This window comes from Lagenorhynchus albirostris, chromosome 20 (genome assembly GCF_949774975.1).
Source record: "Lagenorhynchus albirostris chromosome 20, mLagAlb1.1, whole genome shotgun sequence".
In the NCBI taxonomy this organism is placed as follows: Eukaryota; Metazoa; Chordata; class Mammalia; order Artiodactyla; family Delphinidae; genus Lagenorhynchus; species Lagenorhynchus albirostris.
This window is the reverse complement of record NC_083114.1, coordinates 53,871,015-53,898,987: the sequence shown is the minus strand read 5'-3', so window position 1 is coordinate 53,898,987 and position 27,973 is coordinate 53,871,015. Positions and strand designations below refer to the sequence as shown.

At 52.4% G+C, this 27,973-nt stretch overlaps 1 protein-coding gene across 1 annotated transcript; it reads left to right on the top strand.

The window, feature by feature from the left end:
* The first annotated feature begins 147 nt into the window (after positions 1-147).
* DNAI2 (dynein axonemal intermediate chain 2) lies at positions 148-23,313 on the top strand. Its single transcript, XM_060135764.1, has 14 exons — positions 148-330; positions 1,827-1,988; positions 2,961-3,082; positions 5,198-5,340; positions 6,361-6,474; positions 10,303-10,442; positions 11,571-11,693; positions 14,828-15,051; positions 16,504-16,639; positions 17,344-17,454; positions 18,269-18,629; positions 20,085-20,171; positions 22,916-23,044; positions 23,258-23,313. Exons 1-14 carry the CDS (start codon positions 148-150, stop codon positions 23,311-23,313), a joined length of 2,091 nt encoding a protein of 696 aa, XP_059991747.1.
* The last annotated feature ends 4,660 nt before the right edge of the window (positions 23,314-27,973 follow it).

The following is a 27,973-nucleotide window of genomic DNA, read 5'->3' as shown; positions in this document are numbered from 1 at the left end:
ATCTGGATAAATCCGTTAGGAACCCTCCCCGCAACCAGATTGGGAACCTGGAGCTGCCCCCGGTGGTAGGGTCCGTGGGGACCGGGAAGCAGCCAGCTGGGACCCCTCACCACACGCCCTCCCTCTGTTCCTGCAGCAGCTGGTACCATGGAGATTGTGTACGTATATGTCAAGAAGCGCAGCGAGTTCGGGAAGCATTGCAACTTCTCCGACCGCCAGGCAGAGGTGAACATCGACATACCGCCCAACCCTGAGCTGGCCAAGCAATTCGTGGAGCGGAACCCCGTGGACATGGGCATCCAGTGCTCTATTAGCATGTCGGAACACGAGGTGGGTCCCTGCCCCAGGGGCCGGGCCAGTGGAGGTGTGGTCCGGCAGGGTGGCTGGCCAAGGTAGGCAAGTGGGACTGGGTGACTCCATCCCCCTGGAAGCCAGTTAGAGTGGACCAGTGAAGATGCTGGAAGTACGAGGGCAGAATCGCTCCCAGACCCACCTGGGTGCCCAGGGTCAGGACAAGGCCCGGTACCAACCGCTCCCTGGGCCGGGTGAATGTAAATCAAGACGTTCTCTCTCCCAGGGGATCTGGCCTCACCTCTAAGACTCTTAGTAGAGTTGTTTTAGGCATTGGGTACATGTGGGAGAGGTATCTGAGGGGGCCAGGGATTCACACCTATAGGACCTGCTTGGCTTGGGAAAAGGAAAGGGTCCCATAGAAAGTGCTGGTCAGAGTGCCTCCAAGATAAAGGAACTGAGGGTCATGTCGCTGTCCAAGCTCCCAGATTTCTCCTGGTCTGTCCGAACCAAGTGATCCGCTCCTGATTATGTCAAGAACCGCTGGGAGAAGATTAGACCGAAGGGGTTAACGCAACTGTCATGTCCCCGAGTCAACGGAGTGAAAGTCACACCGCTTTGGCCACCCACTTTGTGGACGGCTCCACTAGCTCACAGTTCAAACAGACTGAGTTTCTTGCTTTCCCAGGGCAAGCTACTGTCATGGGGGCCAGGGTGGTTTTGTTCATGGTGTAGCCGCCTAAACAAGATGGCGGCCATGAAGGCCACACCACATGGGGTCTCCTCTGTCAGCAGCTCCACCCTGTTGAAACTTTTAGCTTTTGTGAGAACTGGTTTAAAAAGGAAAAGGAGAAGGGGAGTGACCGCTCAGTGGGTATGCAGTCTCCATCTGGGGTGATGAGAAAGTCCTGGAATTAGATAGTGATCGTGATTGTGCAACATTGTGACCGTTCTTAATGCTACTAACTTGTACATTTTAGTCAAAATGGTAGATTTTATGTCATGTGTATTTTATCACAATTTAAAAGACGGGGGAAAACTGGGAAGGAGGAAAAGAGGTAAGTTTAAGGGGTGAAACTACATCTATGCCAACCTCCCTACAACAGAGAATGGGCAAAGCAAGTCCACACTCTTAATCGTTTTTATGTTTCGATCCCTGTGACGTTGTAAATGGTAGGGTGGAGAAAGCTTAGTCACGTTTTCCTTTGGGATATCACAGAACCGACGGGTGGGCTCCTCCGGACCTTTAGGAGTGAGATCAGGTCAGAACTGGATTTTCCATAGCCACTGGCAGCATCTGCAACGCTGCTAACTCCACAGGGGTGACACTTTTGTGGCTGCCTGTGACCACCTGAGGACCAGAAAGTTCCTTGCTGGACCTGAAAATATAGTGGCTTTGGCCAGGGGCACCTCACGGGTCCATCCCTGAGCACTCAGAGCCCAGGGACCCGGGAGCCCTGGGACACTGGTTTGCAGAAGTGATCGGATGCTTCCACCAGGGCCAGGCGTCTTCTCACCTGTGGCTCTCCGTTTAGGCCAACACAGAGCGGTTTGAAATGGAGACCCGGGGGGTTAATCACATCGAGGGGGGCTGGCCCAAGGATGTGAACCCCCTGGAACTGGAGCAGACGATCCGCTTCCGGAAGAAGGTGGAGAAAGATGAGAACTACGTCAACACCATCATGCAGCTGGGCTCGGTAAGGCTTCCTTCAGCGCCAGTGGTCAGGGCCTCAGCCATCACTCTGCTTCCCCAGTTGCGTGTCAAGCTCAGCAACTGTGGCTCCTCGGGGAAGGACACCAGCTACGTTATGGAACCTTCTGTCTGGGAGCAGGCAGGCAGGTCCACACAGCAGACCAGAAGGTCCAAGGACTGAACGGGCTTTAAGAGGAATCCGAAAAGTGGGAAATCCTCTGGGCAAAGAGAACCCCACCCAGCAGCTACCTGCCAGTAGGGATCATTCATTCATTCGACACATTTGCATGGAGCTTCTAGTCTCTGCCAGCTGCAGTAGAGATTGCAAAAATGAAATTCACATATATTCTGCCCCAAAGAGTTTATAAGCCATTGGAAGCCAAAAACAAATACAGAGGTATCACTGTATAATGTAGAAAGAAAGGCTGTAAGAGAAAAGATGCTCTGCCATTTGCCCCATAAGGAGGCAGAGTTGATTTCCTGCTGAAGGAATCAGGGGAGTCTTCCTGGAAGAGGTGGCACTTGATCTTGAGCTTTTCCTTGTTGGACATTTGGAATAATGGGGAATGGCCTTCTGGGTGGAGGAAACAGGAGATGGATGCCATATATGGGGTGGTTACTAATTCTGTTTGCCTGGAGCAGTGGTGTTTCTTCACCTTTTTTTCATTGTTGTCCCCCAAGAAGCCTTTTTAGACATCGCCCCACCCCAGTGAAAATGTAATACCGTAGGTGTACTATATATTTATGTACTGGATGTATATCTGTACTTTGTATAAAAAAGTAATAATATTTTACCCCCAAGAACCAATTTCCACCCTTTTGGGGAGTAGATGTTGCCCCCATTGAAAATGCATGGGCTGGAAGGATGGGAAAAGACTACTAGATATTTCTCGTCCCTCCCAGACTCCATCTCAGCCCTGGTCAGGCTGAAAGGACCTCCCTTTACTGCTAAGAACTCCCGCTGTATCCTCCTCAGGTCGTGGAGCACTGCATCAAGCAGAATAATGCCATTGACATCTACCAGGAGTATTTTGATGACGAGGATGCGGTGGAGGTGATGGAAGAGGCCCCTTCAGCTAAAACCGTCAGTGTTTTCAGGTACCTCTATAGCCAGGCAGGTGTCTGGCCAATTTCTCTCAGCCCTATGCGTGGGTGCTTCCAAAGGTGACCCCTTGCCAGTCACTCCATGCCATGGGTACAATGCCATCTGTGATCCGAGCTTAATAAGGGGCAGAGCAAAATAAAACGCCCAGCAGACAGGTGGTACCTACCCTGAGGGCAGGCCTTGTTGGTGGAAAAGGAGGACAGAGTCTGGGGAAAGACTAAAGCAAATTTGCAAAGCTGTGTACAAGTGTGGTTGATTCATACGCTGTAGAGAATGTATCAAGTACCAAACGTCAGTGATCCGGCTGCACTGTGAGTAAACAAGACCCTTGTCCCAAGCTCTCAGGAGTGTGCCTGGAATAACCTCCAAGGACAGCAGAAATTTGACAAAAGAAATCTATCCCACAGACACATGTGTGAAGTCACTGCATATTCACTGCGGCAGGGTGTGTGCTAGCCAAAGACTGGAAGGAAGCTAAACCCATCGGTAGGGGGCTGGTTCCAGCAATTCTGGTATGCCCACACTGTTGAATACCACGCAGCCATCAGAATGAATGAGGCAGCTCCTTATGTGCCTATAGAGAGTTTCCAAGATTTACTGTGTGAAACCAAAGCAAAACAAGGGGCAGAACAGTGTGTAGAGAGCACTTTTTGTTTAAAATACACCTATATGCATGTGTGCATGTATGTATGCATATGTGTATATATGTGTATGTATGTATATGCATGTGTGTGCACGTATACATGTATATATATATGTGCGCGTGTGTGCGTGTGTGTGTATGCTCATAGATGCAGAGAATACCTGTGATTTCAGACGTGACTAGCCTCAAATGCCTACTCTGGAGGATTCATTTTGCTACCGTGACCCACTGAGGGTCCAGGGAAGTGTTTCACCCAGCCCCAGCATGACCAGTAAGGACTCGTTTCAAGTCGCATAGCTTATAAACAACAGAAATTTATCCCTGACCCATCTGGAGGCTGAAAGTCTGAGATCAGCGTGCCAACAATGTCAAGTTCTGTGTCTGGTGAGGACTCACCAGACCCCCTGCAGTGAAAGTGCTGAGTCCTAACCACTGGACCTCCAGGGAATTCCCAGGACTCACTTTCTAACTCAGAGACAGCCGTCTGCTTGCTGTGAACTCACAAGGCAGAAGGGGTGAGGGATCTCTGTGGACCCTCTTTTATAAGGGCACTAATCCCATTCATTAGGGCTCTACCCTCATGACCTAATCACCTCCCAAAGGCCCCACCTCCTAATACCAGCCCATTGGAGATGAGGCTTCAACATATGAAGTTTGGGGGGATGCCTACAGCACACCCAAAGTTTATAGTTTACATTAGGTTTCACTCTTGGTGTCATACGTTCCAAATGTATTATACAGAATACTTTCACTGTCCAAAAATCCCCTATACTTTACCTACGTATCCCTCCCTGCCCCCAAACCCTTGCCAACGACTGATCTTTGTACTGTCTCCATGGTTTTGCCTTTCCCAGAATGTCATATACTTGGAATCATACAACATGTAGCCTTTTTAGATTGGTTTCTTTCACTTAGCAATGTGCATTAAGTTTCCACCATGTCTCTTCATGGCTTGATAGCTCATTTCTTTTTAATGCTGAATAATAATGATGTCTGGATGTACCACAGTTTATCCCTTCATCTACCGAAGGGCGTCTTGGTTGGTCCAAGTTTTGGGAATTATGAATAAAACTGCCGTAAACCTCTGTGTTCAGGTTTTTGTGTGGACATACGTTTTCAACTCAATTGGGCAAATACCAGGGAGCATAATGGCTGAATTCTTCACCCTCCCTCATGGTTTAATATTAATGAGAAATCAAGCCTCAGGCTCGGAACTTTCAGCAAACGAAGACATCAGGCTGAAATGTAATATTTTATTTCCATTGTCTTAATTTTTATTAGTTTTTATTTATGGCTGGTGAGATCAGTTTTCCAATTAAGGGAGTCCTGTCAGCTTTGTTTTTAAAATAAATTTATCTGAGCGAATGTTTAAATATGTATGAATTCTTTTAAGAAGAACTTTAGCAAATACGAAATTTAGGGAGCCTGGGATTTCAGTCTTCTGCCCTCTCTCCCTCCCCTAAAGGGATCCCCAGGAAATTAAGCGGCCAGCCACACACATCTCCTTGCACCCCGATGGCAACAGGAAGTTGGCAGTGGCGTACTCTTGCTTGAATTTTCAACGGGCACCTGAGGGCATGAGCAACGAATCGTACATCTGGGACCTGGGTGAGAAGCAGAGGGGTCTGGTAGCCACAGGGAAGGATGTGCGGCAGAGACCTGTGAAAACTCACGGGGAGGAAGGTAGAAGCAGCAGGACTCTCGTGGGACTGGTCCCTCACTGGGATGCCCAGGGACCCAGGAGGAAGCCACTGTCTCATCCCTTTGCTGTCTGGGTTCAGGTGCGGCCACGCGGAGCCAGACCAGAAGCAGGAACTCCCTTCACTTCCAGATCCCAGGGCATTCGAGACCAGACCACATGGAGACCCAGCTCTGGGTCCCTGAAGAGCATAGCAGAAAGAGTCCCCAGCAGACTGAGAAGTGACCCAAGGGGTCCTCACAGGGACGCAGGGACTCACCTCTGTCCCACCTGTCCTGGCACTTTCCCCTGATTCATGGCCAGTAGGGGCAGTGTGTCCACTCGGGAGCACGGACCGCTGTTGACAGAAGGGCTCGCTCCAAGGGCAGAGTCCGGCAGGTAGCAGGTGATTGTGGTCTCCAACCATGCTCGCAGACGTCCCTCGTTGCTGTCGTTGTGAAAATAAGCGTTAGCCTTTATTAGCAGGTGTAGGTGCCACGCACAGGACTGAGCACTTTACACTCCTGAGGAGCTCAGTGAGCTCTTAGCGCCGCCCCGTGGGCTGGACTCCATCATTACCCCTGCTGTACAGACAGGGCAGCTGGTTCACACAAGTCAGGGGAGAGCTGACGTTTTGTAAAAGCCTTAAACCTCATTTAATACCGAACCTGGAAAATGGACTAGAATGACAATCACACACACACTATCCTGATTCCCAAAAATAAAACCAGTAGAAGAGCCTCCAGGGCTAGATGCTGGCCACTGAGGACCAGAGCTTGCAGCCTGGAGAGGGGCTTCCAGGCTTCCCCCTGCCGCCCCCCACCTGTAAAAGGGGTTAAAGTGTTTGACCCTGTCCTTTTTTTTCCAGGTCTGGTAGAATATATATATATATATATATATATATATATATATATATATATATATATAGTTGTTGTTGTTTTGCTTTGTAGAAAACCCCAACAGGCCAGAAATTGTCCTAAAGCCGTCTTCTCCTCTTGTCACCTTGGAATACAACCCCAAAGATTCCCACGTGCTCCTGGCAGGCTGCTACAATGGGCAGATCGGTAAGGAGGGACCCCCCCGCCGCAGCCCGGCACTTAACCAGGAGTCAGCCCAAGTCCCCTGCAGGCTCTCAGGCAGCTTGGCCCCTGCTGCTGTCTGGCCAAGGCCCACCTGCCAGGCCAAGCTTGCCATGGAGGACAAAATGGGGTGGGGACTCCCTGCAGCTTCCAGACGTCAAGGTGAGACAGGTTTTGCTGATACCTCAGCCGTGTCTTCAGTTGTAGAAGTTCAAGTGAGGCTAAAATGAATTCACAATAAAAAGTTAAGAAAATTATGGGCCACGTAAAGTCAAGAAACATTTACTGTACGCCTACTCTGAGCTAGGCTAGGTTAGCTAGAGGCAAAGGGGTTATGAGACCACTGGGGAGCTCCATCTCAGGAGATGCAGTCGGGGCAACCTACACGGTAATGGGTGTAAGTAATACCAGCTATATAGAGTGAGTCGGGGGGGGAAAGGAAAAAAAAAAGAATTATAGAACTAAAACAAGAGGTATGAAGACCATTTACAGGGGCATTCATTCAGTTTAGAAACTGATTCTATCAAAACTTGTTTAAAACCAGTTTACCATCTTGCTTGTTCTTTCATTAATAAGTTAAATAAACCTTCATACATTAAAAAAAAAAAAGAATGAATGGGGAAGTGTTACTCCTCTTCTGGTTTTTTTTGGAAGAGTTTGTGGACAGTTGATAGCCATTCTTCTTTAAATATTTGGTAGAATTCACCAATGAAGCCATCTGGTCCGGGAATTTTTCTTATTGGTAGTTTTAAAGTTGAAAATTCAACCTCTTTATTTGTTACAGGTCTTCTCACGTTTTCTATTTCTTCTTGAATCAGTTTTGATAGTTTGTGTTTTTCTAGAATTTTTCCTTTTCATCTAGGTAATCTAATTTGTTGACACAGTTGTTCATTCTCTTACAATCATTTCATTTCTGTAAGGTTGGTAGTAACATCTCCTATGTCTTTCCCGGTTTTAGTAATTTGAGTGTTCTCTCTTTTTCACTTGGTCAGTCTAGCTAGAGGTTGGTAAACTTTGTTTTATTTTCAAAGAACCGACTTTTTATTTTATTGATTTTTCTCAGTTTTTAAACTCTCCATTTCATTTATTTCCACTCTAATCCTTATTATGTCCTTTCTTCTGCTTGCTTTGGGTTTATTTTGCTCTTCTTTTTCTAAATTTCTTAAAGTGGAAGGTTTGGTTATTGGTTTGAGGTTTTTAAAAATACAGATATTTACGGTTATACATTTACCTCTAAACACGGCTTTAGCCACACCTAAGTTTTAGTATGTTGTCTTCTCATGTTCATTCATTTCAAGGTATTTTCTAATTTCCCTTTGACTTCTTCTTTGACCCATGGATTATTTAGATGTATGTTGTTTAATTTCTCTATGTTTGTGAATTTTCCAGTTTTCCTTCAGTTATTGGTTTCTAGTTTTATTCTGTTATGGTAAGAAAAGATACCTTGCATGATTTCAATCTTTAAAATCTATTGAGACCTGTTTTATGGCCTAACGTGTGGTCTATCTTGGAGAATGTTCCCTGTGTGCTTGAGGTGAATGTTTTCTGCCTGTTGTCATCTGGAACCAGTAAATCTCACAGACTTTGCTGGGAGGCTCTGTGTGCACACCTTCGACACTCAGCCAGGCATAGTTGTCAACTCTGCCTTATCCGCCGCACTGAGCCTTAAGGCCAGCCAGAGGCGAAAGCTTAGGGCCTTCTCAGTTCTTTCCTAAGTATGTGTGCATACTGGGAATGCACACAGCCATACCCATGCATGTGACCTTCTAGGTTCCAGGAGCTTTTCAAAACTCCTATGGACTTTCTCCAGCTTCTCCTTTCAAGCTTTTTGCTTAGCTTATTGTTTGCTCCACTTGTTATCCACCACTGTGGGACACTGCAGAGTTAATCAGTTGTCTGCAATCATAGTTATTTTCAAAATTGCCTTCTTAAACAGACCTTTTTCACTGGCCAAGCTCCAAGTCAAGGTGAATATAGACAACCTTGCAAGTAGCGGGGGGGGTCTTCCAGGGAACCATCAGACAGACAGGTCAAATAATGACAATTCTTGGAATGGGAGACTTAAAAGAGCTCCAGCTCCATTCTGCTCCATCCCTTGGCTGTCAGGCTAGTGGTTTCTTACCAGGAAGGCAGAATGTTATTTTTCAAGGCTACCATAGAACCGGAGAGTATAGGATCCTAACTAGGGCACGTCAAAATGCAACAGAACTTACTGTTCTTACCAGGATTCAGCCGTTTTTCTCAGATAAACACTCTGATTTGCTGCCAGCCTTTGGCTAATTTCCAGAGTTCTGAAAAAGTTGATTCTGACCATTTTTGCCAAGGTTCTCTTGGCCTTTATGGAGGAGAGAATTCTCAGAGGTCTTTACTCTGCCGTTTTTGCTGGTGGGACACCCAGAAAACTGATGTCGGTATCCCTGGTGAGCTCAGAAGAAACCTGCCCACGTGGGCCCTGAAGGTTTCTGCCTGCCCTTCACCTCTGGCCTTGAAGTAACCAAACAATTATTCCTCCTGTCTGCATCCCAGGCCAGACTCAGCCAGACATGAAAAGGGCTCCCCTTCCCTCCTGTCTTCACGAGCTCTCCTATGTTCCCCTCTCGCTCCAGGAGTAGGGGCCGGAATGGCTGGGACGCCTCCCAGCACCTCTCTGTGGCCAGGCTGCCTCCTGGCTTCCTAGCCTCCTGGGGCCTCTCATCTCCCTCTTAGACCTGCTGCCTCCTCTCCAGGGGAGCTCCTGGGTTATGAAATAGACGTGGGCTCCCATAAACCTCCTGCAAATTTATCTGGGTGCCCAGGCTCTAAAAGACTGAAGCAAAGCCACTTGGCCACGATTTATTCAGGAGCCCTGCCTCGCTCATCATTCATAACCCCTTTCAGTGGTTCTTCATGCCAGCTCAGACCAGCCCAGGCTCTGGGGCTCTGCTGTCTGTAAGAAAGACATGGTGGGACCCACCCTGGAGTACTGCTTTGCCCAAGCAGAGCGAGCTTAGCTGAGAAAACCTGGTTCTGGGCCAGACGGGTCCAGGGTCAAATGCCTTGGACTTGGATTCCATCAATCAAGACTTATGGATCGTGGACTTTTGTTGTTGCTTTACAAAACCAGCTTTCCTAGAAACAGCTCTGAGTAATAGGGTGGGTCCTCGCTATACACTCGTGGGAAAATGAAAACAGAATCCACTGGGACAAAATAATAGGTAAGCTTCGAGTCTTTCTTGGTAAAACAGAAGAAGCGACGTACTAATTATGAATCAGAAGAAAGGATAAATCTCCCTCTGTGTTTCTTTCCGATCAGATGCAGCAAAGGTACAGAGGCGAAAAGGGAGTGAGTGGATGCAGCAGGAGCGATTTGCATAGATGTTTTTACTCCCCAGAGCCTTTCCCTGGGGTGGAGGTGCTCTTCTCTCTTTGCCTGGCTCCCTCCAACCCAAGGCTCCTCCTCAGGCTTAGTTCCTTCTCACTTCCTCCAGGAAGCCTTCCCTGACTGCCTCCATGTGTCTCCTCCTGGAGCAATCACAGCACGGGCTGTACTTGCAGATTTCCCTTCCTGTCTCCCAGGGACTGTGGCTGTCTGAATCCCAGTGGCTTCCCCAGTGCCCAGTGTGATGCTCAACACGTGTTAGGGGCTCAGTGGAATGGATGAAGCACGCTTTGGGGGCTGGTAGGAAATTCAGGCGGGTTTGAACTTAGCCCCGCTTCTAAAAAACCACATACCTGCCAGACCAAGACAAGCAGCATCCCTCTATCCCGTGCTCCCTGCACTAAGAAAGGAAGCCTGTGCCCCCATCACATCCCCTTCATGTTCTTCCCCGCCAGCCTGTTGGGACACCCGGAAGGGCAGCCTGGTGGCAGAGCTGTCCACCATTGAGTTCAGCCACCGAGACCCTGTTTACGGCACCATCTGGCTGCAGTCGAAGACGGGCACCGAGTGCTTCTCAGCGTCCACAGACGGGCAGGTACCCACCAGCCAGGCGCTGTGGGGGGCGAGGGGGTGGGGATCAGAGCAGTTGCCCGGCCTCCCACTGAATTACCTAAGAATGTTTCCTTTTCATTCCATTTTTAAATTGAATAATAGGTGATACATGCACATGGAGCAAGATCCCAAAGGTACAAAAGGGCAGACAGTGAACGCCTTCCTCCCACCTCTACCTTCAAGCCTCCCGGTCCCCCTCCCTGTAGGCGCCCACCCACATCAGCCTCCAGGCTCCGCGTCTGCATACCGAAGCAAGAGTGTCTGTCTTCGCTCTCTTTCTGTACACCTTGCATGTTCATCTGCACTTGACGTTTCTTTTGTTTGTTTTTGTTTTTGTTTTTGTTTTTTTGGTACGCGGGCCTCTAACTGTTGTGGCCTCTCCCGTTGCGGAGCACAGGCTCCGGACGCGCAGGCTCAGCGGCCATGGCTCACGGGCCCAGCTGCTCCGCGGCATGTGGGATCTTCCCGGACCGGGGCATGAACCCGTGTCCCCTGCATCGGCAGGCGGACTCCCAACCACTGCGCCACCAGGGAAGCCCTGACGTTTTTCATTTAGCATGTCTTGAAGATGATTTCATATATCGTAAAGCGCTGCCCCATGCCTGCTAAGGACTTAATAAATTATGGGTATGCTGTAATTTGTTTAAGTGGATTTTAATATTTTGTAGTTACCAGAAAAGGTGGCAGAGAGTGTGTTTGTATATAGATTACTGCACACATGTGAAGTATACGTTCCTGGCGGTGGGATTTCTGGGTCAAAGCATGTGTGCATTTTGAATGTGGCTATATATTGCCCTGCTGTGAGGAGACTTTAAGAATACAGACTCCAGGGTCCACATCTGGCAATTCTCCTTCAGGAGGTCTGGGGTGAGGCCCTGGCATCTGGATTTTAGGAAGCTTGCTCATGACGCTGTTAATTAGCCAGGCTTGGGACTGTGGCCAAAAGGAGTGATTCTCAAAGCATGTTTGTCCCCTCGGGTTGCTGGTAGTCTCTGTCAGACACCCCTTTGGCCCCAGTGACTGGCCCCAAAAAGGGGGAGGGGGTAGAGAAGGCAAAAGTCAGGAGAATTGCGGGACCTCAGACCTCAGAGTTGGCCCCTCCTCCCAACAGGTCATGTGGTGGGACGTCCGGAAGATGAGCGAGCCCACCGAGGTCGTCATCATGGACATCACCAAAAAGGAACTGTTGGAGCGTGCCTTGGGGGCCACCTCCCTGGAGTTCGAGGCTACTCTGGTGGGTGTCTCTTCCTCTCCCTTCCCTGACTTTCACTGCCAGGGCAGCCAATGCCAAGGGCAGACCCGTGGCTACTGTGTCAGATGGACCCTGAGGCTGCTTCTCACCTTGGGCACTGGACCATCCTCCTGTGGTCCTCCTAGACCTGTGTGGTCTTTGCAACCACTTTCCAGCAGGGGGCAGCAGAGCAGAGGAAGGAGGCCATTCTAATTCACTCAAGAGTCGCCATTTGGCTAGTGTCCAGGCTGATCGGAAGGCAAGCTTTCTGAAAGGACAGGATTCCAGAGAGGCCCCATTCTATGAGAAGAGCCCTGTCCACAACTAGCATTCACAGGCCAGGCTCCAGCTCTGTCCCTGCCTCACGTGGGACCCTGGGCCGGTGGCTTCACTTCCGTGGGGAAAGAAGAGGTGTTGGAGAGGAAAATGAGATCAGAGGAGGCTCCTTGGCAAACCAGAGCACGGGCCTATGATGGCATTTAGTAACTGAGAAGGAACAGTAAAGAAATATCAAAGTGGTAATGTGTTTGTGTCTGAGGAGGGAAGCTTCTAGAAGCTGCAAATGAAGACTCCCTCCAAAGCAAGAAAACGACCTTTCCAGATGGCTCTTGGCCTGGCTCCCCCTTGGGATTGTCACTGGTTTGCTTCCAGGCCGTGTGACATCATTCCCAGGCCCTTAGGAGGTGGAGGTGTGCTGGCCTCACCCCTGCCCTGGGAGTCCCCCCACCCACCCCCCAGGCTGGGGGATATATGTGGTGGATGAGGTGGAAGACAGTTTTACTGACCCCCTCAGCCCTGGGCATGGAGTCACAGTGGGGAGGACTCAGAAAAACATTCTGTCCTCAAATCAGAGATTTAGTCCAAGTGCTAGGTGCGATGACCTCAGTGCCACTAGCCCTCACCTCTCCCACACTGTGCACTGACCCTTGTCACTGCCTTACGTGATGAGCTTGTGTGATCACCCATGACCGTCTTGTGAGGTGATGTGATTATCCCTACTTTGCAGATAAACAACTTCATCTTAGGGAGGTAAGTCCCATGCTCTACAACACGGGGATGCTGGGGCTCAAACCGAGGGCTCTGACCCCAAGGCCCAGGCTTTCCACTCCATGCCCCACCAAGGAGTCTGAGGCATGATGGGCCACTGGGACCTGGGCAGTTTATCTCCCTTACTAGCTTGCAGAAGCTCTGGAGTTGACTTTATTCCTTACTTTTCTGGGACTCTCGAGCTGTGTCTCTTTCTTTTCCTTTTTTGTTTTGTTTTTTTGTTTGTTTAATTTTTATTGGAGTATAGTTGATTTGCAATGTTGTGTTAGTTTCTGCTCTACAGCAAAGTGACTCAGTTATACATAATACATGTCTACTCTTTTTTAGATTCTTTTCCCATGTATGTCATTCCAGAGCATTGAGTAGAGCTCCCCGTGCTACGCAGAAGGTCCTTGTTATCTATTTTGTATATAGTAGTGTGTATACATTAATCCCAAACTCCTAATTTATCACTTCCCCACACCTTTCCTCCTTGGTAACCATAAGTTTCATTTCGATATCTGTGAGTCTGTTTCTGTTTATAAATAGATTCATTTGGGTTTTCTTTGTTTTGTTTTGTTCTTTAAATATTTATTTATTTAGGCTACGCCGGGTCTTAGTTGCGGCAGGTGGGATCTTTAGTTGCGGCATGCGAGCTTCTTAGCTGCAGCATGAGGACTTTTAGTTGCGGCATGCACGTGGGATCTAGTTCCTGACCAGGGATCGAACCTGGGCCCCCTGCACTGTGAGCGCGCAGTCTCCCTAAATAGGTTCATTTGTATCATTTTTTAATTAGATTCCACATATAAGTGATATCATAGAATATTTGCCCTTGTCTGACTTACTTCACTTAGTATGATCATCTCTGGGTCCATCCATGTTGCTGCAAATGGTATTATTACATTCTTTTTAACGGCTGAGTAATATTCCATCGTATATATGTATCACATCTTCTTTATCCATTCCTCTGTTGATGGGTATTTAGGTTACTTCCATGTCTTGGCTATTGTAAATAGTGCTGTAGTAAACATTGGGGTGCATGTATCTTTTCGAATATATGCCCAGAAGTGGGATTGCTGGATCATATGGTAGTTCTATATTTAGTTTTTTAAGGAACCTCCATACTGTTCCCCACAATGATTGTACCAATTTACATTCCCACCAACGGTGTAGAAGGGTCTTCACTTTCCTTTGACCCTCCAATTTGTAGCCCAGTTGTTCTTTTTAATTGTAGTAAAAACAAAAACAAAATACACATAATGTAAAATGTACCATCTTAACCATTGTTAAATATACTTACATTGTGGGCTCTCCCGAGCTTTTTCATCTTACAAAACTGACACTCTGTACCTTTTAATCAACAAACTCCCCATTTTCCCCTCCCTTCAGCCCCTTCAACTTTCTGTGTCTATGAATTTACCTCCTCCGGGTACCTCATTTCAGTGAACACTTCCTGCGTTTGTCTTTTTGTGATGAGCTTTTTTCACTTAGTACAATGTCCTCAAGGTTTACCAGCATTGTAGCACGTGGCAGAACTTCCTTCCTTTCTGAGGCCAAATAATATTGCATTGTACGGGCAGAGACCACATGCCGCTCACATGTCGATGACACTTGGGTGTTGTGAATAAAGATGCTATGGACACGGGTGTACAATGTAGACCAGCTTTGCCGGGAGTAGTAGTTGGAGGTTGGAGGGAGCTCTTCTAGATCCATGTTTTACGTTATTGATTCAATCATTTACTTTATGTGTAAACATTCAGGATCTTTATGGCAAAATGCTTAGTGGACACAGTGAGGCTCCACGAAGAGGGCTGGTGATGAGATTCTCCAGGGACCAGAAGAGTCGGGGGGGGCTTCATTATTTGTGGGGCCCTTGGGCAGGTTTAAAGAAGTGTGGGATCTGATCCAGCTCAAGAGTGGGCGCAGCTACCTAGAAGGGGGCGGGGCACAGCGCGAGCAGAGGCTTAAACCGAAGGCACGTTCAGCACCTTTGGACCCCCAGCCGTCCTGCCGCTCCACCACCCTGACTCCGGAAAACCGCTCGCCTTGCCAGCTAAACCCTGAGCTGATGTTCCATGGAGCCTTTCGCTCACGTGTCACCCCCTCCACAGCCGACCAAGTTCATGGTGGGCACGGAGCAAGGCATCGTCATCTCCTGCAACCGCAAGGCCAAGACACCGGCTGAGAAGATCGTGTGCACCTTCTCGGGCCACCATGGCCCCATCTATGCCCTGCAGCGAAACCCGTTTTACCCGAAGAACTTTCTGACCGTCGGCGACTGGACCGCCCGCATCTGGTCAGAAGACAGCCGGGAGTCGTCCATCATGTGGACCAAGTAAGGGGGGACGGGAGAGGGATGTGGGAGTTGGAGGGGACAGAGGGGGCCCAGCCCAACCCAGGAGTGCTCTGGGCCTCTCTGTGTCCACCCATAAAATGGAGAAAACACTTCTCCACGAACAGCCAAGCTTACGCTGGGAAGTGGCTTGATTCAGCCCCTTCCCAAAGGAAGGTGCTTCAAACTGCACGTTCATGTGTCGATGGACATTTAGGTTGTTTCCATGTTTGGCTACTGTCAATAGTGCTGCAGTGGACATGGGCGGGCAGGTATCTCTTCGAGATCCTGATTTCAATTCCTTCGGCTAAAGACCCAGAAATGGGATTGAGGACCCTCCACACTGTTCTCCATAGCGGCTGCACCAATGTACACTCCCACTAACAGTGCACGAGGGTTCCCTTTTCTCCACACCCTCTCCAGCTCTCATCTTTTGTTTTTCTAATAATTTAGCCATCCTCACAGTTGTGAGGTGATATCTCATTGTGGTTTTGATTGCATTCCTCTGATGATTAGTGATGTTGAGCACCTTTTCGCATACCTGTTGGCCATCTGTATGTCTTCTTTGAAGACCCATATGTCTGGGTCCCTTGCCCATTTTTTTAATTGGGTTATTTGGTTTTCTGCTATTGAATTGTATGAGTTCCTTATATATTTGGAATATTAACCCCTTATCAGACATATGGCTTGCAAATATTTTCCTTAGGTTGCCTCTGCATTTTTTAAATTTATTTTTTAATTAATTAATTTATTTATTTTAAAATGTTTAATGGCATAGAGTTGATTTACAATGTTGTGTTAGTTGCCTTTTCATTTCGTTGACTGTTTCCTTTGCTGGGCAGAAGCTTTTTAGGTTGATGTAATCCCACGTGTTTGTTTTTGCTTTTGTTGCTCGTGCTTTTGGTGCCATACCCAAAAGGTCATTGCCAAGGTCATTGCCAAGGCCAATGTCAAGGAACTTTTCCACTACATCTTCTTCTAGAAGTTTTATGGTTTCAGGTCATACGTTTTAGCCTTTAATTCATTTCGAGTTGATTTTTGTCCACAGTATAAGATAAGGGTCCAATTTCATTCTTCACTGCAGAAATCGTTGAAAATCTAGGTTAGACCAAGTAGGAAGTATAACACTCTCTTCATCTCAGTAGCATGAACTTTTCTGGGCAACTTTTCTTTCCTCCGACTCCTCTCAAGTGAGTCTCACGGCTGTGCCCCGGAGTTGGCTGTGGAAAACGCCAGTGACCAGCCCCTGGGAAGGACCGCACCCAAAACCCTTTATAGTGCAAACTGTGAGCTGTGGGTGGCGAGGCTGGCGTGGCTAGAAGTCAGACACAAGAAAGAACTTCCTGCCCAGCAATGAAACCCTGGAGCCGGGGCGGGGCTGGATGAGTAGGGCTGCGGCTCTCCATCCCTCCCAACCACAGAGGTCCCTGACCGGCGGCACCCGGCTCCCAACAGGTACCACATGGCTTATCTCACTGATGGTGCCTGGAGCCCGGTGAGGCCAGCGGTTTTCTTCACCACCAAGATGGACGGGACCTTGGACATCTGGGACTTTGTGTTCAAGCAATGTGACCCCGCCCTCAGCCTGAAGGTCACGTGCACCTGCCTCCCCATGCACCCAGGCCCTCAGACTCTGGTGGCACAGCAGAATCACCTGAGGGGAATTAAAAAAGGAGAAAAGCAGATGCCCGGCCTTTCCTCCCGCCAGGCCTGTTCCTTCAGAAGCCAGGGCGCAGGCTTCTGGCAGCTGACCCCTTCCAGCCTGAGCTAACGTTATCCTATCAGCAAAGCCAGAGCAGAGACCTGCAGGCTAGGGCCGTGGAAAAGCGCGGGGCTGGGGAAACTGCAGAATGAAAGTGGGACTGAAGGGACTTCCCTGGAGGTCCAGTGGTTAAGACTCCACTCTCCCAATGCAGGGGCCACGGGTTCGATCCCTGGTCAGGGAACTAAGATCTCACTTGCCCAACAGTACAGCAAAGAAAAAAAAGAAGAAAGTGGGGCTGGACTGAAGGGGTGGGTGAGGGGGGGCAGGCTGAGACGGAAGATGAGGCTGGGGGTGAAGGGTTTTACAGCCAGTCGTAGAGTGTGAACTTCATCCTGTGGGTTGAGGCTGGGGTCCCCCTCAATGGGGGGAGTCACCAGGGGTGTCTGAATGGGGCTGCTTGGCTAAGTCTCCCCAGGAGCCAGATAATCAGACCAACAAAGGGTGACATTGCTCCGCTCTCCTCCCTCACCCGGGTCTGCCTGACCCTCCAACAGGTGTGTGACGAGGCCCTCTTCTGCCTCCGGGTACAGGACAATGGATGTTTCATTGCCTGTGGCTCCCAGCTGGGGACAACCACGCTGCTGGAGGTCTCGAATGGGCTGTGCACCCTGCAGAGGAACGAGAAGAACATGGTTTCCTCGGTAGGTGCGGGCCCTGGGTGAGGTGTGCACCAGCTCCTGTTCTGACCTGGCCCCCTGGCCGAGTGGGCCAGTCAGGGAAGAACAGATGCCCTTTTCTGTCACCTCCTGGGAAATGGATGGATATTTGGGGGTGGATCAGGAAATGAGCCCGAGAAATGGATGTTGGGAATGTCTGAATCCACCCTGGCTTCACTACTCAGTAGCCAAGTGGCCCTGGGCAAGTCACTTTACCTCTCCAAGCTTCAGTTTTTTTCAGCTGCGAATCCAAGTGGTTTGACTCGGTCCGTTTGTCTAGTTTCAAACAACATACCCTTGGGGCAGCAGAACCTGTCCAAGGAAGGCTTAGCAGAATGCCTGTAGAGAAGACAGCTGGAAGGGGACCGTCCTGGGGAAGGGGCCCTGGGGGCTGAGATCCATCCACCCTGGAGGTGCCTCCCCAGAACCGTGGGGCACACAGAGAAATTGAAAACCCCTGGTGCCGAGACCCTGGGAGACCCTCCTGGCTCTGCCTGAGATTGTGGTCCCACCAATGAACTCGTCCTCTGTGGGCCCAGGCCGCCATGTTGCGCAGTCCCAGAGGGTGTTCTTCACGCCTGCATCCGTGTTCTTGGAATTCCTTGGAACTGAGTAACTTGGCACCCCTGCTCCTGCCTCCCAAGCCCCATATTTAGCCCCCCTTTCTTGCCATTAGCCCGGAGTACAGGCCTCTGTGTGGGCTGCTTGGAGTCGAGCAAGGAGAACCCACCTGGCGCCCGTGCTGGGAGCCAGCGCTGCCTGCCCGCCCCTCCCACGGCCTCTTTGTCCCTGTGCACAGATATTTGAGCGTGAGACCCGGCGGGAGAAGATCATGGAGACCAGGCACCGTGAGATGCGACTGAAGAAGAAGAGCAAGGCGGAGGGCAGGGAAAGCTACCCGAGCGAAGAGAAGCCTTCCTTGAACCCGGAGCAGCTGGTCACCGAGGCCGAGGAGGAGTTCTTCAATGTTATCTTCACGGAGCTGAAGAGGAGGGAGGCGGAAGCCATGAAGGAGAAGCCCAAGCCTGTAGGGGCCTTGCGCGGGCTCGGGGTGGCGTGGCCGGGAGGGAGCCGCGGCCCCCGGGCTGCCTGCGTGCTGACCTCGGGCGACCGCGAGCAAGTGGCCTCACTGGGTGGACCTTCATTTGTGCATCTGGCGAGTGGGAGGAATCACCCCCTTCCTCCAGAGGAATCCTGAGTCTCCAAACACCAAACACCCCAAAATCCTGAGTCTCCAAACACCCTCCCTGAGCGCAGGAGCCGTACCCTGGGCTGCTTGAAATCCTCTCCCCACCACGATGGGGACCTTGAACGTGCATGTGACCCGGGCTACGTGAGCCATCAGAGAAGAGGGAGCCTGGAGGCCCCGGGAGGAGGGGGCAGTGAGATCCGTGATGACCCCTCCTGGCATCGGGGGGGGGGGGAATTTGTCCTGAGCTCAGCCATCCATGACCCCGGCTCCAAAGCACCTTCTAGCTGTATCGCCCGGGCCCATCACTTCACTTCCTGGTTCCTTAATTTTCATCTGGAAACTGAGGAGATGGAGTGATAAAGGTAGTGTCACCTTCCAGGCCCTCTTAGGTACCAGGGGACGAAGAAAAAGGCATGGTCTGTCTGGGCCATTGTCTTTAGGGGCCCACAGATAAGACGCTAAGATGTGAAAGAGTGAAAGCACAACACAGAAGGGAAAAGAACAAGCGAGCGTGGGCCAGCGTCTGCCCTTGTAAGCAAGATTGGCTGCCTAGTTAGGGAAGGAAGGAAAACATGGGACCCCCAGTTCAAAAGTATTGAGAAGTTCAAGGGACTTCCCTGGCGGTCCAGTGGTTAAGACTCCGCGCTTCCACTGAAGGGGGGTGCGGGTTCGATCCCTGGTCACGGAACTAAGATCCCTCAGGCCTCCTGGCCAAAAAAAAAAAAGTGTTGAGAAGTTCAAGACAGTGGCAGCAGACACTAAAGCAAGCGTGGAGCCCTGGTCAGCAAAGGCCGCGTGGCCGCTCAGGGCGCCGGCCCATGAAGCCGGCCCGTGTGTCCAGTTCTCGGGCACCGATGGAGAGACAGGGGGACGGAAGGTGGGTGAGCACAGAGCAGCCCACCGGCTCCATCCCGTGACTACTCACCATTTCTGGCTCTCTCCCGCTGGGTCTAGAGACAGGCTGTGGTTTCTGTGGGCGCAGTTTGCATTTGGGAGTACTCGGATCTGAGCGGCTCTATTCTCACACCATCTGGTGGTACCGTGGGGCTGAGGCGAGGCTGGAGTCCTGCCTTTCTGACCCACAGCGCGGGCTCCTCCCACCCATCCCCCCGGGCCCTCCAGCCCTCCAGCAGGTGATGCTGACACCGTGCAATGTGGCCACTGACTCCGTGTCTGCTGCTGGACAGCCCCAGATGTGCTCCGCACAGCAGCGTGAACACTGGATGGAGAAGCTGATCCTCAGGGGTTAAGCTACAGAACCTGGCCCCCTCCTTCTGCCCACCACACGCTTCCTGCCTGTCTCTGCGTCTCCGCAGTTGGCCAGACATTCTGGGGTCAGAGCTAAGAAAGCACTGCTGGGTCCTCACATCCATTATCTCTAATCCCAGCCACAGCCCTGCAGGGAGTCATGTCCCCTTTACAGGGGAGGGGACCAAGGAGACTCAGGAGGAACTAGCTCGAGGTGGCCCAGGCAGCAAGCGGCAGGTGCCCGAGGCCGTGCCCACCATCCGTACCCGCAGGTGTCGAGCGCCCACTAGGCTCTCACGGCCGTGGTGCTGGCAGCGTGGTCTCCTGGGTGCCCAGCAACCCAGGCTCAGGGGTTAACCTCCCGGGTGCAGGGAGGCCTGCCCTCCACCAACAAGTCTATGCTGTCTTTCCATAGCTGAAACTACCAAGTCTGCAGACAGAAGATGAGGTGGAGGGAGAGGAACAAGGGGAGGAAGAAAGAGACCGTGAAGAGAGTCCAACCTTGGAAGGCCAGCCTTGATCGGAGCCCCGCTCACACACGTGCCTGCTTCCCACCTCTCGGCACTGCCCTGGTTTTACAAGTCGGGGTGCTGACGCCCTCCCTTAAAGGGTCTCCGGGGTAAGGGAGGGCTGGAGGAGCAAAGGGGCCCCAACCCAGCCCCCATGCCCCACAGATCCCCGGTCCCCGGTGACTCCCTGAGCCCAGCCCCAAGAGACCCCTCGGAGGGAGGGAAGGGGCAGGGTTCAATCCCGAGCTGGTCCCCTGGTCTCAGCCACACCCCAGCCAACCTCACCCAGGTCCCCCGGCCCTCCCTGCTCCCTTGGATTGAGCTTTGCAAGGGCTTTCCCGACAAGCATCTTCCTTCACAAGCTCGCAAAACCTCCGCTGGGCTTGCCATGGCCGTGGCCGGGCCTCGGGAAGGCCTGTGGGTGCGGGAAGCGGTCTCTCCTTCTCCCTTACTGACCTTCCGCACCCATACATGACTGGGGAACAGAAAGTCTGTCCACTTCTAAGACGTCTTCCTTCATTCTTGTAAAATTAAATTAATAATAATAGTGCTAATGGTTAGTGCTTGTTATGCCTCCTGCACTAAGAGCTTTTCATGTTATCTCGTGTCACTCTTTTGATAAAGTCCCTGGAAGGTTTCCCCTCTGATTATCCTTCCTCGGTAGAGGAAGAAACAGGTTCTGGGAGACATGTGGGGACTTACCCGGGTCACCGGGCTCATGAGGGGCAGCACGGGGACAGGAGCCCAGGCAGCTCACTCCTGACACTGCGCAGGGCCCGAGGGGGCTCCAGCATGGGCAGTGGGACGCCCTGAAACCACAGCAAAGCAGAGCGTTTGGTGACCAGAAACGTTGGTAGGGCAAGAGGGCAATTCAGAGGCAGCTTTGCACCAGGAGAAATCCCTGACTGCCGTGCATTCTGTGGGTGTCAGGTGACCCCCACAGTGACCGAAAGTACTCTTCATTTTTAAATATTTATTTATTTGTGTATTTATTTAGGCTGCTCAGGGTCTTAGTTGCGGCTTGCAGACTTCCTAGCTGTGGCATGTGTACCCTTAGTTGCGGCACACATGCAGGATCTAGTCCCCTGACCAGGGATCAAACCCGGGCCCCCTGCATTGGGAGTGTGGAGTCTTACCCACTGGACTACCAGGGAAGTCCTGAAAGCGCTCTTTAAAAAATAAAAAATGACTGTGTTAAGAATCTTACTGGGGAAGGACACAGGGTCAGCCACCCCTTGTTCCCAAAGGGAAAAAGAATCCAGTGGCCACTGTGGCTAGACCTTGATAAAACAGTCATCGCAGGGCACACTGACTGAGCACTTGATCTTTGCATTAACTCCAGAAGGAGTGATATCACCACCTACAATCCCTGAGTCACAGTGTGCCAAGCAAGACACAGAGAGAGGGAGGGAATTGGCGAAGTCTCATGGGAGCAAGCGGCACAGCTGGGACTTCAGCCCACCGTCTGGCCTTGGAGCTTACGCCCATCTGCACCCCACTCTCAGGTGCCCCAGGAAGGGAAGTGGGCCGGCCCGGCTCCGCTCCCCGCCAGGGGTTGCATCCAGGCAGGGGGTGCCGGCACATCCCGCCTCCTGCTTTGTAGGATCTCCTGTGATAAGGCCCCTCACTGTGGGAGGACACAGGGAGCCCCGGTCCTGCCTGAAGAACAGTGGTTTCTACTGGGGGTGGTTGTTGTCTCCAGCGGGACGCTTGGCAATGTCTGGGGACGTTTTGGATTGACGAAACTGGTTGGAGGGTGCTACTGGCATCCCGTGGGTAGAATTCAAGGATGCTGCTAAAAATCCTATGGTGCACAAGACGGTCCCCCCCGTAGTGAATTATCCGGCCCATGACGTCAGCAGTGCAGAGGTAAAGACACCATGACTTAGAGAAAAAACGTCTATTCAATGAAACGTCCTGGAGAAAGTCAGAGCTCCCTGCACTAGCCCTGGGCACACCCATGGACCCCTGGGTGAGATGCCGGGCTGATGAGCCCCAAGGGAGAACATTCTCTTGCTTTACTAGAATTTGGGCCTTTGGCTCCTGCTGGCAGGGCTTGGGCCACCTCTGAGGCCTCAGACCCTTCGCTGTAGTACAGAGGGTGCCGCTGTGCCGGACGGCATTTGAGGAATGGGCGTGGGAGAGGCGGGGAGGGCCCCCCGGACATCGCGGGGCAAAGGGCGGCGTGAGCTCTGCGAGTGCGGTGCCCATCGCTGCCCATCCTCACCGACGACCGTCCCCTCCTCGTTCACCAGCCTCCTCTGGAGCCTGTTGCCTAGGCTTTCCCAGCAAGGAACAAAACAAAACCATAATGCATCACTGGAGACGCAGACGCTGCTGGAAAGACCCAGCACGTGGGTGTGGAATGTGGAACGTGGATGACAGGGCCTGGATGTGGGGACACATCCAAGCAGGGTCGGAAAGTGGCTGAAGCAGTGGCCGGACCCAAGCCTCCACAGCACAGTTAAGCCCCCCCACCCCGTCCACGCACACCCAGGGGAGAGTGTGCTGCTCCCCTCGGACCTGTTCCACTCGGCTGCCTTCACTGGCTACGATGCCGCTTACCGACGACGCTTCCGTTGCAGCTGCGACAGCCCCGTGCGCTGCAGGGGAATCACTGTCCCACGTTCGCTTCTGTGTGGCAACCAGATACTGTGGGCCCCAGGGCAGGACTCTGAAGAAGGAACCCCCTTTGCCCTTCATTAGAAACAAAAGAAAGTGCTCCCTGGGGTCCAGAGGCCCCTGGGATGCCACTGCCCCCCGGGGGAGGCGAAGGCGGCTGCTGGTAACCCAGCAGGGTCAGATCAGCACCCCCTTTCGGCTCTTCTCTGCCTCCCAGAACCAGAGGCCCAGCACCGGGGTGCTGAGGGCCTGGTGGTTATACCCTCAGGATAGGAATGAGAATGGCGGACAGGAGCAGGGCTGTATGGGGCTCAGAGGCAGGCGAGACGTCTGGGCTTTGGAGCCCGCCTCCAGCTGAGGCGCTTGCTGTCTGGGTGACGCCGACTTTGCTCCGCATCGTGCCCGGCCCCGGCCACAGGGCAGCAAAAGCAAAGAAGCCAGATACAGACCCTGCTCTCCCGGAGCTGGTACAGCAGTGGGAGAAATGGAGCCCCGACAAATACACAGATAAATGTAGGATGACAGCTGTGCAAAGTGACAGGGCCCTATGAGAGGGATAATAGGAGGAACTAACCTAGATTCTGGGTGGTGGGGGGGAAAGGCACTGTCAGCAAGGCCTCCGTGAGAAAGTGACAGTGAAGCCGAGACCCAGGACGCGCGTGAGGCGGCCAGGCAGTGTGTGCGCAGGTGTGGGTGCATCCGTGTGCCCGTAGACACACACGCGTGATGGTGGAGATGTACGATGGAGGGGGCAGTCGGGCCGAGGAGAGAAGTTGCTGGAGCTGCTGTCTGGCCAGCAGGCAGAAGTCGCTGTTGCGGAAGTGCGGTGAGCAAGGGCTGAAGAGACGGGGAGAGAGCCTGGAGGACGCGCGGGCGGCCAGGACCCTGACGGTCCCGGGAAGGATTCTGACCTTTCTCCTAGTATCTGAGAAGCGGGGGAGTGGTGTGATCGGATTTGGTTTTTTTGTTTTTGTTTTTGTTTTTTTTGCGGTATGCGGGCCTCTCACTGCTGTGGCCTCTCCCGTTGCGGAGCACAGGCTCCGAACGCGCAGGCTCAGCGGCCATGGCTCACGGGCCCAGCCGCTCCGCGGCATGTGGGATCCTCCCGGACCGGGGCACGAACCCGTATCCCCTGCATCGGCAGGCGGACTCTCAACCACTGCGCCACCAGGGAAGCCCCAGATTTGTATTTTTACAAAATCACTGGGCTGCTCACGGATGATGCCGGGAGGGAGGTGGCCTGGACCCTGGTTGGAGGATATCAAGGTGTCCGGTGAGAGAAGGTCGCGCCTTGGAGCGAGGCGACGGCTATAGACTTACTTACCTCTCTGTATCTCTGTTGCCTACCTGGTTATCTGGGGGGGTCAATGAAATAACACGTCCACATAACACCACAGCTGGGTTCAAGGTGAACGCTCCATTAGTGTCTATTACCTCTCCCGTTTAGAAGACTCTGGTGGCAGCCTTCGCCATGGGCAACAAGTTCTAGGTTAATAAGAGAACCTACTAGGATGACGTGTGGAAATGGTTTGTCGGAATCCCTTCAGCAGCTGAACCCCAAACCTGGAAGGGGATGCTGGGGCTTCTTCCTAAGAGACAAATCCTCAGTGGGTGCTTCCTTTCCCAATGACTCTCCTTCATGTCCCCTCCCAAGCTATAAGTACCCTCGTCCAGCTCACAGGCAGGGGGGACTTTGATCCCTTGGGCCCTCGAGGGTGACAGGGCTTTAGAAAGTGCTCAGGGCTCATTGAAACCAGCGGGTTCCAACGGGGGTGGGTTTGGAGGACAGTGGAGAACGTCACATACCTCTGATTGAAAATACCGTCGTGCGAATTCCCTGGCGGCCCAGTGGTTAGGACTCCGCTCTTTCACTGCCAAGGGCACGGGTTTGATCCCCGGTCGGGGAACTGAGATCTGCAAGCTAAAAAATGAAAAAGAAAGAAAGAAAGAAAGAAAATACCGTTGCTCCGTGCAAATAATAGTCATTGCCAGCGTCAGTACTCAGGAGGGCGGCGACGGCCTTTTATGCGGTGAGGGAGCTTCTGCCCACTGGAAACATCAGGTGAAGGACTCAAGACCTCAATGAGCTCAGAAAAGCCAGAAAAGGGGGAGGGGTCACGTGAGATGAGTTTTGAAGGCAGAGTTAGCCAGAAAAATACATGGAAGAGGGACAGCCAGGACAGAAAGGCAGGAACAAAGCCCAGGGGTGATTGAAGAGCGCGGCACATCCAGGATACTCCCCGTGGTCGAGCACGGCCAGAGCAGGGGCAGGAGGACGGGACAGGCCAGAGACGGTGCGGGCAAGGCCGGGACTCCAGGCTAACGGGCCGAGTCCGTGTGGAAGGCAATAGGGAACCACGGCGGGATCTCAAGTGAGCTGATGACACTGATCTGTCTCTTAGAACAATGATGGTGGGAGTGGATGGGAAGAGAGCAAAGCTGGAGGTAGAGCAGGCAGGTTGCTGCGGCCACCCAGATGGGACACTCTGAGGTCCCAGCCTGCGGGCAGTGGCAGTGGGGATGCAGAGGAGGGGCAGAAGCAGCAGGACTGGATGAGCGATCAGACCCCAGGGTGTATGGATTCCAGTACGGGGAGGGCATGTACCACGCGCTCACCCAGTGCCCGGGCCCCTGCCCTGAGGGAGCCTCCTTTGATGACTCTTTGAGGGCATGGAAAGGAGATTTGTGGAGAAGGAGAGGAGGGCTCGAATATGGAGGACAAACAAATTCAACAGAAGTTGGAAAGGGCGTAGCAGGCAGAGAGACCAGCATGAGCAAGGTAGGACCCAGCACCAGCATGTGTTTGATAGCAAACGAGCAGTCAGGACGGGGGGATGCAGACCAGTGTGTGGGTTGGCGGGGGGTGCGGGGGGTGGGGGCCTGAAAAGGAGATAGTGGTGAGCGAGGTACCGGCTTCTACGTCCAGGTCAGAGCTGCAGCTTTCAGAAGTGGAGGAGACCGCAGGCAGGGGGCACAAGGGGCCATGATGCTGCCCAGGTGAGAAGAGGTAAAAGCTGGAGCCCGGGGCCAGGTCGGGGCAGGGATGGCCAGGAGACATGGAAGAGGAGATGCACTTGCAGAAGTAGAACCGCCAGGACTGGAACATGGAGAGGGGAAGTCAAAGATGACTTAGAGGTGTGGGGCTCTAAGGACGGGGGTGTCATTGACAGAAGCACTGGAGTCAAGTGGGGGACGTTTGAGAATAGAGATGACTTTGTGATGAGTCAGAATCTAAGTAATATGGGCTGGGACCACCCGCTTAGAAGGTCCTCTTATTTTTACCACCATGGGCCATCCTGAGTGGGATTTATGCATGAGGAGGAACAGAAAAGAGAGAGAAAATTAGCTATAGTGTAATTGATTGGAGGCCTCGTGTGTTGATCCAAATGGATCAGCCTCGGGGGTCTGAAATGCAAGCCTGGAGGGTGTTTTCTTTCCTTCCTTTCTTAACAAATTTTGGATTTTCTTTCTCTTTTTTTTTGCCTCACCGCAAGGCTTGTGGGATCTTAGTTCCCCGACCAGGGATCCAACCAGGCCCTCGGCAATGAAAGCACAGGGTCCTAACCACTGGACCTCCAGGGAATTCCCTGGAGGGTGTTTTCAACCCAAATGACACATCTTCAAACTTACCTGCTTCTCCATGCAGCTCGCCCATTTGCAAACTGGCCAGCCTCCGTGCGCAGAGCAGCCTGGGCCACAGAACGGGACAAAACGTTGGGAGCCCATGCTGGAGTGTTGGGTTTCCACCGAGCTTTACTGGGTTTACCTATTTATCAAATCCAAAGCCACCGGCGGCTTTCTGCCACTGTTTATTAATAACTATACCTAACACGAGCTCCTTGGGGTCAGCCGGGGAAGCCAGTCCTAGGACACAGGCTGGCATCATGTTCTGGACGTGCACCAGGCCGTCTGAGATGGCCGCAGGGGATAAGCGGCTCTTCCTGTACCCAGCTCCTTAAAAGGGAAGTGAACCCCACTGGACTCCCCTTGCCCAGTCTTTGCAGGGGGGCTGCCTGGCTCAGCTTCAGGGGGTGCAGGAGGAGACAAGAAAGATGACGGCTTCTTCCATCAGAAGCAGGTGGAGCTCCACCATCACCCAGGAAACTAAGGCCCAGAGAGTACAGGAAACACTGACTCCACGTGGTTCTGCAAGTTGGATTCAGAGCCGGGACCAGAATCCTGTTTTCCTGGGGCCCCTGAGGCCAGGAATCTTTCCACTGTGCTCCCTGAGTGTGTAATTGCTGTTGTTCTCACCAAGAATGGAGACCGCAGCGTCTGACCTGTACTTTCTTGAACGCTGTCGTGGCTGTTACAGCAGGCAGGGAGCCGGAAGGCACACTGACCCAACCATCTTGACCTGGATTCTGGGTTTACGGATCAGGTCTGGTTTGCTAGCGAGGTACATTGAGAGGCGGGCTCTTCTGTGACACAACCCAAGTGACATAGATGCTCCCCTGCACACTCGGGTGGGCAGCCGGGGCAAAGGGCCAACTCTTTGCCCGCTCTGTCATTGGACACGCGGTGGAGACACCACGCCAGCGACACGAGCCCACAGCCACGATGCACGCAGCGCCCATGGAAACACAAGGCTGCCAGCCGCCGACCTGGAGACGCTGAGTCAGACAGACAGACAGACAGGCCGGCCGAGGATGCTCGCGGCCCCAGCGGGAGGCAGCGTTTCCGTCTCTCGAGCCACGCGGCCGGACGGGCGCCCCCTGGAGGGCCGTGGAAGAGAAGCCCAGGCCACGAGCGCCGGGGCGCGGGGAGGGGGCGCCGATAGCTACCAAACGGACGGACGCAGGGCCGCGCCGAAGGCCGGAGGGTCGCACAGGCGGACACTCGCCGGGAAAGCGGAGCAGCCTAGGGCGCCTCCCCGGCGGAGGCGGCCACCCCTCGGCAGCAGCGCGGAGGGGCGGGGGCGCGGGAGGCGGGA